The 14,672-nt window shown below is 51.6% G+C and overlaps 8 protein-coding genes; 5 read left to right on the forward strand and 3 right to left on the reverse strand.

Moving 5' to 3' along the window:
* Positions 1 to 292: 292 nt before the first annotated feature.
* On the forward strand, positions 293 to 2,082 carry RCC_10999 (uncharacterized protein; the record flags this gene model as incomplete). XM_023776226.1 has 3 exons in its annotated part: positions 293 to 830; positions 935 to 1,930; positions 1,994 to 2,082. The coding sequence occupies 3 exons, from the start codon at positions 293 to 295 to the stop codon at positions 2,080 to 2,082; spliced, it is 1,623 nt and encodes a 540-aa protein (XP_023631994.1).
* Positions 2,083 to 2,402: 320 nt separating this feature from the next.
* Positions 2,403 to 3,776, reverse strand: RCC_11000 (uncharacterized protein; the record flags this gene model as incomplete). XM_023776227.1 has 6 exons in its annotated part: positions 2,403 to 2,748; positions 2,809 to 3,143; positions 3,208 to 3,278; positions 3,327 to 3,383; positions 3,445 to 3,546; positions 3,635 to 3,776. The coding sequence occupies 6 exons, from the start codon at positions 3,774 to 3,776 to the stop codon at positions 2,403 to 2,405; spliced, it is 1,053 nt and encodes a 350-aa protein (XP_023631995.1).
* A 782-nt stretch (positions 3,777 to 4,558) lies between these two features.
* Positions 4,559 to 5,006, forward strand: RCC_11001 (uncharacterized protein; the record flags this gene model as incomplete). XM_023776228.1 has 2 exons in its annotated part: positions 4,559 to 4,876; positions 4,932 to 5,006. 2 exons carry the CDS (start codon positions 4,559 to 4,561, stop codon positions 5,004 to 5,006), a joined length of 393 nt encoding a protein of 130 aa, XP_023631996.1.
* A 1,398-nt stretch (positions 5,007 to 6,404) lies between these two features.
* RCC_11002 (uncharacterized protein) lies at positions 6,405 to 7,094 on the forward strand (the record flags this gene model as incomplete). Its single annotated transcript, XM_023776229.1, has 1 exon — positions 6,405 to 7,094. The coding sequence occupies one exon, from the start codon at positions 6,405 to 6,407 to the stop codon at positions 7,092 to 7,094; it is 690 nt and encodes a 229-aa protein (XP_023631997.1).
* A 364-nt stretch (positions 7,095 to 7,458) lies between these two features.
* On the forward strand, positions 7,459 to 10,040 carry RCC_11003 (probable peroxisomal long-chain acyl-CoA transporter, ABC superfamily; the record flags this gene model as incomplete). XM_023776230.1 has 3 exons in its annotated part: positions 7,459 to 8,314; positions 8,361 to 9,680; positions 9,733 to 10,040. The coding sequence occupies 3 exons, from the start codon at positions 7,459 to 7,461 to the stop codon at positions 10,038 to 10,040; spliced, it is 2,484 nt and encodes an 827-aa protein (XP_023631998.1).
* Positions 10,041 to 10,139: 99 nt separating this feature from the next.
* Positions 10,140 to 11,180, reverse strand: RCC_11004 (related to dehydrogenase; the record flags this gene model as incomplete). XM_023776231.1 has 5 exons in its annotated part: positions 10,140 to 10,406; positions 10,455 to 10,581; positions 10,640 to 10,789; positions 10,843 to 10,937; positions 10,992 to 11,180. The coding sequence occupies 5 exons, from the start codon at positions 11,178 to 11,180 to the stop codon at positions 10,140 to 10,142; spliced, it is 828 nt and encodes a 275-aa protein (XP_023631999.1).
* Positions 11,181 to 11,740: 560 nt separating this feature from the next.
* On the forward strand, positions 11,741 to 12,287 carry RCC_11005 (uncharacterized protein; the record flags this gene model as incomplete). XM_023776232.1 has 2 exons in its annotated part: positions 11,741 to 12,019; positions 12,081 to 12,287. The coding sequence occupies 2 exons, from the start codon at positions 11,741 to 11,743 to the stop codon at positions 12,285 to 12,287; spliced, it is 486 nt and encodes a 161-aa protein (XP_023632000.1).
* A 507-nt stretch (positions 12,288 to 12,794) lies between these two features.
* RCC_11006 (related to sterigmatocystin 7-O-methyltransferase precursor) lies at positions 12,795 to 14,138 on the reverse strand (the record flags this gene model as incomplete). XM_023776233.1 has 2 exons in its annotated part: positions 12,795 to 13,104; positions 13,168 to 14,138. The coding sequence occupies 2 exons, from the start codon at positions 14,136 to 14,138 to the stop codon at positions 12,795 to 12,797; spliced, it is 1,281 nt and encodes a 426-aa protein (XP_023632001.1).
* Between the last annotated feature and the right edge of the window lie 534 nt (positions 14,139 to 14,672).

Consider the following 14,672-nt stretch of genomic DNA (forward strand, 5'->3'; position numbering starts at 1 on the left):
GTGAACATCCCTCTTCCCCACACATACAAAGTTCACTGGACATGCCAACCTCAGCATTGTGACCCTTCGCCTTCGATTTCCACTGCACAGCATCCTGCTGTGGTTTGGATTGTGCTGACTGGGGCTGACAGTTATCACGACGGCTTACATCGTCTTTGCATGTAGAATTGCATCGGTGATTGTCAACTCCAACCGCTACTCCTTCATCTTCAGGTACTGAAAGCTTGTCGATCAACTTTGGTTGTACTGCTACGGAGTCCACCGAAAGAGGAACACCTTATTACACGCCACGATGGATCTTAATACAAGACAGAGCAAGAAACGACGCTTGGACACAAGCCAATCTTCAGACAACAGCGGCGATGAGAGCAAGAAGCGTGGGAGACCACGAGTCGAGAAGCAAGACGAATCAGCCGCAGATCGTCGTCGAACCCAGATTCGCAAAGCACAGAGAGCGTACCGCCAGCGAAAAGAAAGCACGCTCGAGGAACTCCGAAGAAGGGTCGCAGACCTTTCCAACGTGATGGAACTCATGAACAAGGCATTTGTGGATTGCTGCGACCAACTTGMAATCTCCGCTCTATCTGCGGATCAGGCAAGCCATTTACGCGATACTGAAATGCGATACGAACATCTAATGCGGAGTGTTCGAAACCAGGATGAGAACCAAGTACCAGGGCTTGTCGAGCCCCAACATCGGGCGTCGATTACCTCTCGCAGTAGAAACGAAGTACCCACTGTCCTCGAGCCCAAGAACGTCCCCTCCTGGATGGACGAGTCGGTTCTGGCAAGTACAYGGAGTGATCCTGCACCCCATGAGCTTGGAATGGGTGAGTGAATCATAAATTAGCTTCTCTTGGAGAATAATACCAGTCAACTCTTTCCCGTGCAATGAAGATAAGGTGTAGCTAACCGCTTCACTTTTCGATGACAGGCTACACACTTTATGTGGACCCGGCTCAAAGCAGAGCTTTGGTCCCAGTCCACGAGCGACACTCTTCCCAGAGCGAATCATACACCACATTCCGCGTCGAAGCTCCTATGCCACCAATAGGACCTCCACCACGAACTTACAGCTTCCAAGAAACTACCTTTGCCCGCCGACTACACCAAGCAACGCTAGAGGCTGGTTATCGGCTTGCTCTGGACCCCTCTCGAACTCCGGAGATATTCAATCGGGCATTCAGGCTGTCTCTCATGATCGTTGATCGTACCAAACTCATCCTCTTATTGAAGAACCTACTCGACCGGGGTCCTGATGAAAGCCTTGACAGTGGCTTCCCAAGGGTCCGTGTAGGTGGCGCAGGGACACACTATTGCAGAAAAGACAAGTTTGGCGTGCTGCAGCCAAAGAAGCAAGCTCAAAGCCTGGGAACAATTGGCCCACAAGCATTGAATATTCTGGAACAAGCAAACATCAAAACCGATGTGACTGTCGAAATCACAGGGTTCGAAGGTGAATGGTTTGACCCGCATGATGTCGAGGGCTATCTCGCAGAGAAGGGCATATTTATTGACCCGGGTTCCTCATTTGCAGAGGCGGATGCCGATATCGTACCGCCCTCTTCCGCTGTAACCTCTTCAGCGAGCTCCTCGTCCATGGCCATGTCACCAGGTTTACAAGAAATCACGGAGAATGTATCTGTCCCGCAGGGAAACAACAATTGGCCGGCGAGTGCCAACGACTGGGCTGACTTCCCCATGCATACCATGACTGACATTGGCTATTCCGATGCTTCGACCGGATCCTGGATGAACTTTCTCCTACCGGGTGAGGCCATTAAGCAATGTCTGCCGAACAACACGCAATGGGATGACTCGGTCTCGTCGCAATACATGTCCGATGGGTTCCCAGGACCGAGGAGATCGCCTTTCGTTGATTCAAACCAGAATAAGCGGACCATAATCGATGTTGCTAAGTTTTTAAATGGTGAGAGCATTCTTCCTCCTTCATGATATGGCTTGGTGCTGACCACCCCTCGCTCGCTSGCAGTCTTGGTTTCCTCTTCTCACTGTCTTGGCAACATGCCTGGATTCAGAAGAAAAGATGTCGATCGTGCTCTGGCGCTTGCTGCATTTTGATGCGTTGAGTGATTAATTTAATGATAACAATGGATTCTGAGTGATTGTCCATACAGACCGACGAGCAATACCGACCTGTCACACCCTTTCTAGGCGGACAATCTCACTACCAATGCCAGCACTACCATGACTTTGCACTTAGAAGCTGCTGATGAAACATGCCAAAAAATCAGAATCAGACATTTCTTTCCATTGCGAATTGCTGTAAAGACAGACTTTATAGATCTCCTTGACTCTCAAGCCATTGAGGCATCTTTGAGCCCTATGGGCTATCAGGAGCCTTGCTAGCTAGCGAGTATGATATCATGCCGTATGCATGCTTAACTTGTCTGAACGAACGAGTAGCGGCCATCAACCTCGTTGTCGCTGATACGCCTTGCGGTGCAAACTTCGCCAGTCTGGTCGCCGCCATCACATCCAGTGATGGTCCCGCCTGTGCAAAGCAGGATGGGAGTCCAAGTGATGTGTCCRCACTGATGCTCCTTTGGCCCAATTGTATAACTGGTGGATTGCGACGCACTCTCCTCGATGGTGAAGTCGATTGAGGCAGACACGATACCGAATGGGTCGCTCACAGACGCGCCAAATGTGGTGGAGCGTGAGACACTGCTTGAGTATTGGACGGTGCTGTCCGTGGTGGTATCACAGATGTCTCCAGAGATGATACTGGATGGTTCGAGGCTGGTCAGTTTTTGCTATCCGAGCAAGCGTAGGGTGGGGACTCACGATGTCTCGCTGCTGATCTTGGTGTAAGGCGCACCATCTGCAATGTAGGTGTCGCAATCGCGCTTCTGCACAGCATCTTCCATGCCGTAGCCAAACTTGTATACAACGGTTCCATCGGCGGAGCGGACCTTCTTCACGGACGTGGAGTTGAGGCCATGATCCTCCATGAAGACTTCAGTCATATCTCCCAAGATATCGCCAACGGCATGCGGGACAACAACACTTCCCTCGCTGTCACGCAGCACCAAGCTGGAGCTCGAGGAGAAGCCGCCGTCGCGACGCTGGGCGCCAGCAGCGCCACAGTCACCAATGCCACAGCAGAACTGCACCATGAACTGGAGGGTTCGAACAAAGCGTCAGCCGTATCCATGATGGTCCCTTCCAGGCTGGTGTACTCACAGTAGTATCGACCTCYGCAGGGTAGCAGCCTCCCTGATTGCCTGCGAACACTGGCACACCGCAGTTTGGATCTGAACGATAATCAGTAGCGCTCTGTCATCACTGGCAATTTCTCATACCGGTTGTGTAAGCTGGACTCCGAATGATGGTCCTGCATTCCTTGTTCTCCAATGGTGCTATTTGAATCCACGTCAGTATTCGAAAGGTTCAAATAAGCATTCCTGATCTTTGACTCACCAACATCAAAGTAGACCTTTCTCAGGTCATTCTCCAGCCCTTCGTAGTCGTCAACGGTACCACCGAGTACWGTGTCACGGTTGTAGATTACGCAAGCTGGGTCTGAACGAAGTGGAACGTCAGCACAACTCTTGATTGTATGGGTACTTTCTGGCCGCCACGTTCTACTGTGGACAAGCAATGGACTCACAACCGGTGCCAGTCGTCGTGACGGCATTTGGGCAGTTGTCGCACTGATCATCGGAGCAGAGGGCAAGAGGTCCATCCTGARCAGCGGCGCCGATGGCCAGGAGAACGGCCAACAGCTTGCGTGAGGAGTTAACGAGAGACATCTTGCTCGGGTAGGATGATAAGGGATTCTGGTGTTGCGTTGGAAGGGTTGTGTATGAGAGGCTTGGAGGAGTGAACGGTGTCTACCTTCAGGCTCTATATATGATCCAGCGGCCATAAAATCTACGATGAGGCCTGGTGAACGAATGACGCCGTCTCTCTTCATCTTCCCCAATTTGGCCAAAATCATAGTGATTCGCACCATAGAAGTGTTGTAGGAAGAGAACCAACACTTTGCACGCTCCATCTTTTTTCCGCATTCGGCAAATGGGACGGATTATCTTTGATCCACATTGACTCCATGCTCTAATCCAGCCGCTAATCCACGCGCTAATTCATTTAGCAATCCTACGTGTGGATCTAATCACTGTTTGAGCGATTTCCTTGGTAGAAATCCTGCTGCTAATCCTTCCTAGCCAGCAGTTTCCCAACTGCACACCTCGACACCCCTATCTAGTGGTTTCTTAGCCCCTGGTTTCCAACATTTGCCCAGGACGTGCATGTCGTCAAATGTTACAATGACTGTTGTATGACGACGCCGATCCACTCCATCCCACTCGTCAGATCGCGAGGCAATGGTATTTGCTGAGAACATTCACAGCTCGTCCGTCTGTGCTTTCGATACACCGATTGGCATGCTCAGAATATTCAACCAGTCTCCTATAGGATGAGAGCCCAACAAGTTGTTCCCCGTCAGACATAGCATGGTTATAAATGACTGAGTCCAAGCCACAAGAATCTGCCCACATCAAACACTTCCTCTCCAAACTTCAAAACAGTCATCATGCTGCCCTCAACAGTCACCGTCCTCTCAAGCATGCTCACTCTAGTGGCTGCCGCTCCAAGCAACATACTCTCTCGCAACCCATCGAGCGATCCCATGCTACTCACCTGGTGGGACAACGGATGCGCACAGCCCAACCCGTCGGACGGTCCTGGCAACAGCAACACCTACGTCTTCAGCTCAGAGGGTCCCAGCTACCCTGGCGACTGTGTTGCGACTCCCTCGTACAATTGGCAAAGCGTCAAACTCCAGCAGGACTCCGACGCGAGCTATTCTGTTGAGCTTTTCTCCGGCGAAGGTTGCAATAACCCGATTCTTGTAAGTTCACGCATAGCCATCGTCTTTAGCGCACGGCTGACTGATTGGTACATAGACCGTGACCCAGGATGGCTGTTACACACAGCCCGAAGGAGCAATTGTACTTTCAGCGAGGGCGAACTTGAAGTAATGTCCGTCAAGCAGTGGTTGTGGGAACAGCTTGTCAATGGTAGCGATTCGATTGTGTACTTATCGTCTGTGCTGCGAATGAACGAATTCTGAGCACTGATTTTGTCTCATGATGTGGCACGTACTTTGACTCAATTCCCCCTGGACGTTGACCGATAGGGTAAATGGATTTGCTCTTCTCGTGTTCAAAGTTCGGGGTCTTGCGCGCAAATTTGTCAGGCCAAGCATACTTGACGTCGCCGTTGTTGCAAAAAGTATGTGGGAGCTCTTCGCTGGCGATGAAAGTAATTTCCCTGGCGTTGATTCTGGTTCATGATTGGTTGATCTAGCAGTGGAGTGGACTCTCGCACCCTGAAGCCATGGACGCTCGGAAATCGGCCGTGGCATGGACGCAATGCCAATGCTACTGTACGAATGATTGGGAGCCGGTGTTGCCTTCAACAGCAAGAACAATAAATTCGCTAGTCTTGTGGCCGAGTGTGACTCTCAATGAATTGACGGGCCATAACATGGTATGCCTTCAAGGCTTATGGTTTCTGTGCCGGCAGCACGACTTGCTTGAATCATAGTCCCACGATAGCGGGCACGGGCGAAAACGAATCCTTCGAAACATCGCGATCTCATATCTCAAAGCGGAGCTCGTGAAATGATCATGCAATGATGCAAGCATCGGTTGCAAATCCCGAACAAAGGATGTTGGTTTCTGAAGGATTCGTCTTGGCACTACGACCAAGACTGCCAAGATTGGGGTTTGCGGCTTTGGGAATGCTTCTCCGTGACACCAACACAATGATCAACGGCATGGATGTCCGCTGAATTCATGCACCGCAGGACCACCGGAGCCTTTTGCGAGCCCATTGGCCGGAACGTGACCTTTTTTGACCTCGTGCTGTAGCTCTGCATGGGTACAACAAACAGTGGAGTACCTTTGACGTGGCAAACACGCTATGCGACGTCCATTAAACGTGCCGACGCCGCTATATGTTGGGCGAAATCCTTCAGCAAGCTCCGAGATATCGTCGAAGCTTTCTTGATCGTGAGCGTGTTTGCAGAGCGGCTTCGAAGGATTCCTGGCCAATAACGCATCATATTCGCAGCATGGGATGTAATTCGAGTGGAGTTTCCAGGATCTTCTGAGGTAGAGCTCGCATGCCAGATGCAAGATTGCTGCCGTGTGCCATGTCGGGTATGGAATTCTAGATGATGTGGTTGCAGATTGCGCGCCGTGCATTCAGGCCTTGGTGGTTGATACTTATAACGCTTTGCTCCGGACCTGCGAAATGTTGGACCAGACCAGAGCCAGATTATAGCGGTCCCGAGCCCTCCGTCAAGGTGAAGACCAAGTTCCAGCTCAAACAGACTCCACTAGTCTTCTGTTGCAACCGATCGAGACGAAGCAATGGCTACTCAGAGCCACGCCTGTGGTGACTTCCTCATACCACGACGCACCGATCCGAACGAACTACATCACTACCACCACTACCGTCAGCACCAAGAGCTAGATCCGCGCTGGTCTGGGACGACACAGTGTTGGAGGGCGCAAGCTGAGCCGGCGCTGCCACATGATCCTGCTACCCGCTTCCAACCACCACCCCCTCGGCATTTGTACACATCATCATCTTCGGWCGACGAGAGTCTTTCGAAATCGAACGAAGGGTTGCCGAATGGAACGGGAACACTCCACCACATGTCGGACGAATCCCAGAAGGAAGAGGCACTCCCCCAAGGAACCGGACTTAAGGCACACGCATCCTCGCAAGGGTCCGAACAGCCGTTGATTTTCTGCTGGCAGCATGGTTGCAATGGAAGATCATTCACAAATCGTAGCAACTACTTGCGACATTGTAGAGAGAAGAGTCGGGCATATGCTAAACCGAAGTGCCCGCGGTGCGGACAAGAGTTTTTGAGGGACTCGGGCAGGGATTTGCATGTTGGCAGACAGCTGTGCAAAGCAGTGGGCGTGGACTTGAACGGCGTGCTGGTATGGAGTCCTTGGGGCTCGCAGGATGAGGGTGTATGCCTTTTGCTGGGTCCCGGACAGCATGGACAGGTGCCAGCGTATGGTGGTCCCGATAATATTGGACTATAGTCAGCAAGTCATACGACGTATGTAAATTATGTGAAAGATCGATACAGTGTATCGAAGCGTTTGATGCATTCATCAAGTGCATCAATGTTGTTGTCTCCAAAGGAACGGTACGGGCTGCATCCAATCGGGGGCGCACATGGCAGATCGTTTCTGATTGGCTGACACAGTTGCGGGCCGAGGCTCTTTGACTTCACCCTTGCACGCGCTGTCACATGAAGGTCGGCCATGCTTTATACAACCACTCGAAGACATCCCACGACTCTACGCGGAGATCATCGCAATTGTTGGCAGAGCAGAAACTGTGCGCAGACCGACATCTTCTCCGTCCAAGATGCACTGGTGAACGAGATTTGATTCCTGGACCATGGCCAACCAATCCACCCTTCGTCAGGCTCCCGCCGAAAGACTCTCGATCTGGTTCGACCACTTCTCCGAGCGACTCGCCGCACGCGCCGCCATTCTTCGCAGCGGTGGCCCGCTCAGCCAGCGGACATCGCGACTCATCGCTACCCTTGCCCTATGTCTAGCCATCATCGGCGGATATGGCGGATATCGCCTCYACCAACACCGCCAGGCGGAGCAACTTGTCGGCCGCCAGTTGATACGGAGGAACAGCGGCGTCAAGAACAAAGATGGAGTAAGAACCATCTACGTACCATACAAGGATCAGACCTCCAAGGTTGTGATCCATCCCATCAAACCCACCACATTTGACGCTCATAGACGGTTCTTCTTGAACCCGACACGGCAGCGTAGCTCTGGGAAAGAGTACTCTTTGGGTGTGCCGGGACCCAATGTAAAGGCCGGGCTCAATGTTGCCTTTTTGCACCAATTCATCTCAATCATGCAGATTGCCGTGCCGCGGCTTGGATCGAAGGAGTCGGGCTTGTTGACTTTCCACGCCTTCTTCTTACTTTTGCGAACGTATCTCTCACTTGTACTTGCGAGAATGGACGGAGAGATCGTTCGAGATCTGGTCGCTGGATCTGGTCGTAAGTTCCTGCTCGGACTACTCAAGTGGCTTTCGCTGGGTGTCGTGGGCTCCTACACAAACTCCATGATCAAGTTTCTGCAAGCGAAGATCAGCATTGCCTTCCGCACTAGACTGACGAGGTACATTCACGATCTGTATTTGAGTCCGACGATGGCATATTACAAGATGCACAATCTCGATGGCGGGGTGCAGCACGGAGCCGACCAATTCATATGCCACGATCTGAGTGAGTAGCCGCATCACTGGAATGCTAACAGAGCTGACCATCCTAGCACTCTTCTGCGACAACGCTGCCAACCTTTATTCAAGCCTGGGAAAGCCCTTGGTTGATCTTTTCACGTATAACTATCAGCTATACCGCTCGCTCGGGCCAGTGGCGCTTACTGCGCTGCTCAGCAATTACGCTGCCACGGCTGTTTTGCTGAAAAAGCTGAGTCCCCCGTTCGCAAAGCTAAAAGCGGCCGAAGGTCGGAAAGAAGGCGACTTTAGATCACTCCATGCCAGACTAATTGCCAACGCCGAAGAGATTGCTTTCTATGCGGGTGGTCCGATGGAGCATGTACTACTTGACAATGGCTTCAAAGAGCTGAAGAAATGGATGGAGGGCATTTATCGCGTCAAGGTCGGCTACAACATGCTCGAAGACTTTGTCCTGAAGTACACCTGGTCTGCTCTGGGATATCTAATCACAAGCCTGCCCGTATTCTTGCCCACTCTTGGCCTTGCACCGGATCCGATATCCTCCACAAAGTCAGGCGCGGATGTACTGAGTGGTGCCTCTGATGACACTGGTGACCGAACGAAGCAGTTTATAACCAACAAACGGTTGATGCTCAACCTTGCGGATGCCGGCAGCAGAATGATGTATTCCATCAAAGACTTGTCGGAGCTTGCCGGACAGACCAGCAGAGTCTTTATGCTCATCAGCACCCTGCACCGCGTACACGCTCAGGCGTACCCGAGTGGCAGACACAACGAGCTTTTCAGTCTTGGTGATGTGAATGGTACACTACACAAGGGTTTCGACGGTGTGCGGCTCGAGAACGTTCCTGTTGTTGCTCCCGCACCATTCCCACTCGGAGGCGAGGAGCTCATAGACAATCTCTCCTTCATCGTTGGCCCCGGAGAGCACCTTCTGATCACGGGCCCCAATGGCGCTGGTAAGTCGGCGGTGGCTCGTATTGTGGCCGGGCTCTGGCCCACGTACAGAGGTTTGACATCTCGACCACGGAACACCGGCCAAGATGGCATCATGTTCCTACCACAGAAGGTATATCTCAGTCCCGGGACTCTCCGTGATCAAGTCATCTACCCACATACCGAAATGGACATGCGGGAATCTGGTCGACGCGAAAGTGAGCTGCAAGCTATCCTGGAGGATTGTAGGCTCGGCTATATCCCCGAACGTGAAGGCGGCTGGGACACTCGTAAGATGTGGCAAGACGTTCTCAGTGGCGGTGAAAAGCAGCGAATGGCAATTGCTAGACTGTTGTATCATGAGCCGGGCTATGCGTTCATTGATGAGGGCACTTCGGCTGTGAGCTCTGATGTTGAAGGCATCTTGTATGAGACTGCAAAGGCGAGAGGTATCAGTAAGTTGGCTCACGCGAATCATTCCAAGTCCGATTCTGACACTCTCAAAAGCTTTGATCACTATCTCGACACGCGCATCGCTGAAACGATACCACTCTTACACGCTTACGCTCGGTTTGGGTGAGGAGGCGAATGAATACGAGTTTGTTCGCATTGGAACTGCAAGTGAGAAAGACAGCGTTGAGAAGGAAATTCAGGAGCTCCGCGAGAAGCTCGCCATGGTGGACGAGTGGAAGCGAAGGCGAGATGAGATCAACAACGATCTTGGCAAGGTTTGGGTCGCAGGCGAAGAACAGCCTCTCGAGGCGCCTGAATATCACCATCAAGACTCCCAAAGCCGGAATGTAGTGTCAGGATAACGAACGACAGCACTGGAAAGATTTGCAATTTATTGCAAGACAGCCCGGCCTCTCCGAGCGTCGACTGCGACCATTACCGCTTGGGGAGTAGCCATATTCCTACGAAGGGTTCTCGTTGATTATGAAACCCCCGTCGATTGGGAGGTTAACGCCATTTACAAGACTCATCCGAGGGGTGCTGAGCAATACCACAACATCACCAACTTCGTTCAAGGTCGCAGCCCGTCCTTGCCTTGCCTCGGCGGCTTGCAAGAAAGCTGTGTTAAGCTCGCCTCTGTCCATCGCCGGCTTCAGCAGCTCAGTCAGGAAGAAACCCGGGGACACTGCATTGACTCTGACGTTATGAGCTCTTCCTTCAAGAGCGGCCTGTTGTTGTTTAGTTTCTACCAAGCTGGATTATGCATCGACACTCACAGTCTTGGTGAWACCAGGAACACCATGCTTTGCAGTCGTGTAACCGCTAGTACCTGCACCTGCCTGGACGGAGTTTACACTTGCGCAATTCACGATGGAGCCCATCTGAGGGACGCGGCCGGCCTCCCTAGAAGTCACATCTATCAACATCAAAGTCGCGACCAATGGACGTGTTTGCAACTCACACTTCGATGGAATCCTGCTTGATCATCTGCTTGAGCTGAAGCTTTGTGCACACCCATACGCCAATCAGGTTTACATCTATGACCTTGCGGAACTCCTCGACCGAGATGTCCCAACACATGCCCAGTGGACCGGCRATTCCAGCGAAGTTACTATAGTGATGATAAGCAATGATGAAGGCAGCGTCAACACCGAGAGAGCTCACGCGGTATAGTCGATTCTGCCGAACTCCTTGACAGTCTCGTCGATGGCCCGCTGTATGTCTTCTTCCTTGGTGACATCGGCTCGGATCGTCAGGCACTGCCACAAAGGTCAAAATGTGGAGCGAAAGTATCACTTTCACTTTCAATTTACCTTTGTTCCATGCTGCTCCACAGCTGCCTTGCCTTCCTCGAACGTTTTGTCATCACCAATGTCGATCAGGGCTACACCTCTTGCGCCCTCCTTTGCGAAAGACTGTGCAATAGCATTTCCAAGACCACGAGCGCCGCCAGTGATGAATGCCACGCCTGGAGCGATGGGTCCGCTTCGTTGTTGAGACATTATAGCAGTGGATCGATTGGGCAAAGAAGATCGAGAGAGAAGATGCTGGTACCCTGTTGGTGGGCGTTACCTATTTGGATGGCACTGCAGCAAAACCATGTCAAAAACCGCGATATCTTCCCCAGTGAGGAGAAGCTTGACCTCGGCAGAGGAGCTAACTTAAGCGTGATAATCTTGAGCTATCCAAGATGGCTATGTGGTTGTGGTCGGGCGCCAAGAGAGGCTAATACAAAATATGCATGTGCAACGAGTGAAGCTTGGGAGAGACGTTCCAAGCGTCGACCATTAACATTGAGCTTTCCAACTCGTCTCAAGAAAGCTCATCGCCGTATCGTATGACAAAGAGACCAAAGGTAAGCACTGCGGTACGTAGTCCGAGCTAGATCAAAGAGGCATTGTCGCGTGGTGACACCCTCACACGATCAATCGGCAAGCTACCCCGCAAATGGGCTATATGTATGTATACATGTTCCAGAGTCAATGATGCTCTACGATCTCCCTCGAGGTCTTGAACGATAGAACCATTCACCAATCGCTCCATCTCTCGAATCCAGCCCAAGATGAACGAACCAATCGATCAGCCACCCACTTCGCTGCCCGCAGCCTCCAACAAACCGGCCACGACCTGGCAAGATCGTAGAGGAATGTTCCAACGGGGAAAAGAAGTACACGAGCCCAATGCAGGCGTTAGAAGGCTTTCTCAAAGTGGCRCTGGGATTTTTGAGGCCGTGAGAAGGGCTTCGACCGCCAGTAACGGTTCACTTGTCGATAAGCCATTGAGTAATGACCYTGCCTCTCCTACCGCCAACTACCCCACCGCGTCTGGATCGAGGAGAAGGGTAAGCTCATCCATCTTGTCATCGAGGGGTGACAAGGGCTGACTGGAGCTGATGTATGTAGTCTTCTGCGGCTTCCGCTGCGCGTTTCGGAAATCTTGCACAACATAAGCGTGGTAGCGAGGATTATGAGATGCGAAGGGCTAGCCAGTCTGAGCAGCTGGCTTCTTCTGGTGGTGTTGTTGCTGGGTGGTATAACTCGGTGTTCAAGGGAGTGAAGAAAGCGGAAGAATCATCGCAGAAGCCGGAGAAGCGGGGAGTTATGGAATGATGGGACGATTTTGATGAATGATGTGTAAAGTCGATTCAAATTGGGCAGGAGTATGGTTGTTGCTCGGGATTGTGGTTTCGTTCAGCTTACATATGTATGAGTTTGTATCCTTCTTGTGATGATATTGCAGTATCGATGTTGATACACCACATTGAATTTTTGATGTGCTCTCCGTGAAACTTACAGCTCACGATGTTTGAAATAAGAGATTTGCTGGTYCAAGGGCAGGTGAAATCGAACGCTGCCGGCTCTCCGTGTATTGAATCGACGACAAAGCCCGCTAACAGGTAGCTATGACCACAACGAAGCAACCTTTTGGAGAGCTAGACATCCTATCAAATGTATATTGTCATTCGTACTGTCGCTAACTGCAATAGTATGACACCTCTTCGTGCTGTAAATAGGGCGGCAATCTTCAGTTTCACCGGGCCTTGGTCGAAAGTCAGAGTGGTTTGACGGATCGCTCGTCTTCACATACGTACTACTATTCTTCACCTGTCGACTTGGCTAGCCTTCCCAAACTGCCTCAATGAAAGAGTCTCGACAGCCATCTTTCTTTTTAATACCAAGGAACTTGAGCCTCTCGTCGACTCGACCAAACAGATCCTCCCACWCCCACGCCTCCCGTTCCTTTGCATTGAAATTTGCCAACATGGAGAGATCCGAGGACCTCATATCGCGTTCAATCGTATTCGGTAGGGATCCAAACGGCGGAGTGACAGTATCTATGACCAGGACTCTCGCCCCGTTGGTGAAGGCAGGGATCAAATTTTGCAGAATCCTGATACMGAATTTGGTTGGCCAGTTATGAAGGATCCTAGAACGTTATTACGTTAGCGCTGTAGTATCTGTATGCCATTTTACGAAAGTAGGTTCGAACCATCGAAACATGTACACCGCAGCACCTTTTACGGGCTGCGGCTGAAAGAAATCGTGTGCCAAGAAGGATACGTTGAGACCATCCGGCGGGCTAGAAGCTGCGGCGATCGTGTCCGGAAGGTCTTCGACGACGAACTTGAGCTGCGGGAAAGCACGCGTGATGGTCATGGCCACTTCGCCTCGCGAGCCACCAAGATCAACCACCGTGGCACCATCCGGTAAGTCTGCCCACGGATATCCTTCGACAATGTGTCGAGGATCGAAAAAGTCCTGCTTGTGATACATACTCATAGTCACCGCAAACCTCCTTGAGCGATCCGGCTGTTGAGCAAGGCAGGTGTAGAAGCCCTGAAGTGGCTGTGAAAAGTCCTGACGAAAGGCGAGACTGGCTCCGGTCTCCGTTGGCTCATCTGCTGCTGGGAATAGTTCTAATGCTGTCGCCAGATGGTCGATTGCGGGACGTCGATCTTCAAGCATGAACCCCAGCCAGTCTTGCATTATTGCGTCTGTGGCCAGCAATCGGGACGCAGCGGAATGAGCGACGTGACCAACTTTAGGCTCGACAAAGATGCGATGAAGAATGAGCGACCTGAAAATCCGGGTGAGAGCATCCTGAGCGATGCCGGTTCGTTTCGAGAGTTCGGCATAGGTAATACCCTCAGGATTGTCCAGTGGAACTATGAAGGCGAGCTTTTGGTTGTAGAGTAGACGACAATCGACCCTAATATCGCATGCGGCATTCTGTATCATGCGACGAGGACCTTGTAACAACTCATGCAGCTCGATAGTAGCGTCGATAACTTCAATCCGGGCGGCGTTGATTACGGGAGGCAAAGGATGCTCGAGCAGTGGGCCATCGGCAGCGAAGGAAGGAGTGGGTATACCATTATCGGTAAAGTACTGGTCGACTATGGCGGTGTTCTTGGAGATTGTTGAAGCAAGCTCCGTGATGCGGCTCGTGGATGAGCTCATGGTGTGATTTGCGGATCAAAAAGTCCTAGATAGACGGCAACATTTACATGTATGATTAAATCGGACAACTCCTTAACTTGGAGGCGAATCTGAGTTGGCCCAACTGCGGAGGATTTTATGATTTGTGAACGCCCAGGGTATCTCCCAGGCGCTTAGGGTTCCACGAAGGACGTGCCGGCAATGCGCGGACCAGGTTCATGCTGGAACACGATCTCGTGACAGCGTCGATGATGGGGTGCTTATGTTKCGAGAACTTGGTTCAACAGAGGGAGGTTCACTTTTGCCGGCTGTGTACAGCCAATTCACGCATCGGAGTAAAGTCCTTCTCGTAGCGAATAAGAGTCTTAGTCCATGTCACGCTGGTTCGTGCAATAGAGGTCTTGCCACGAGTTCTCGCACTTTGTACCGTAAAGTGTTGATCTCAAGTACTTGACAATTTTGACCCGATAACGTCGTCCTCCTGCGGTGCTTCCCGAAGCTTCCCGAAGCTCCATGGCATTCAGATCAGACCATGACAGTGTCCGATGCAAGGAC

The sequence above is a fragment of the Ramularia collo-cygni genome (assembly GCF_900074925.1).
Source record: "Ramularia collo-cygni strain URUG2 genome assembly, contig: RCC_scaffold26, whole genome shotgun sequence".
NCBI lineage: Eukaryota > Fungi > Ascomycota > Dothideomycetes > Mycosphaerellales > Mycosphaerellaceae > Ramularia > Ramularia collo-cygni.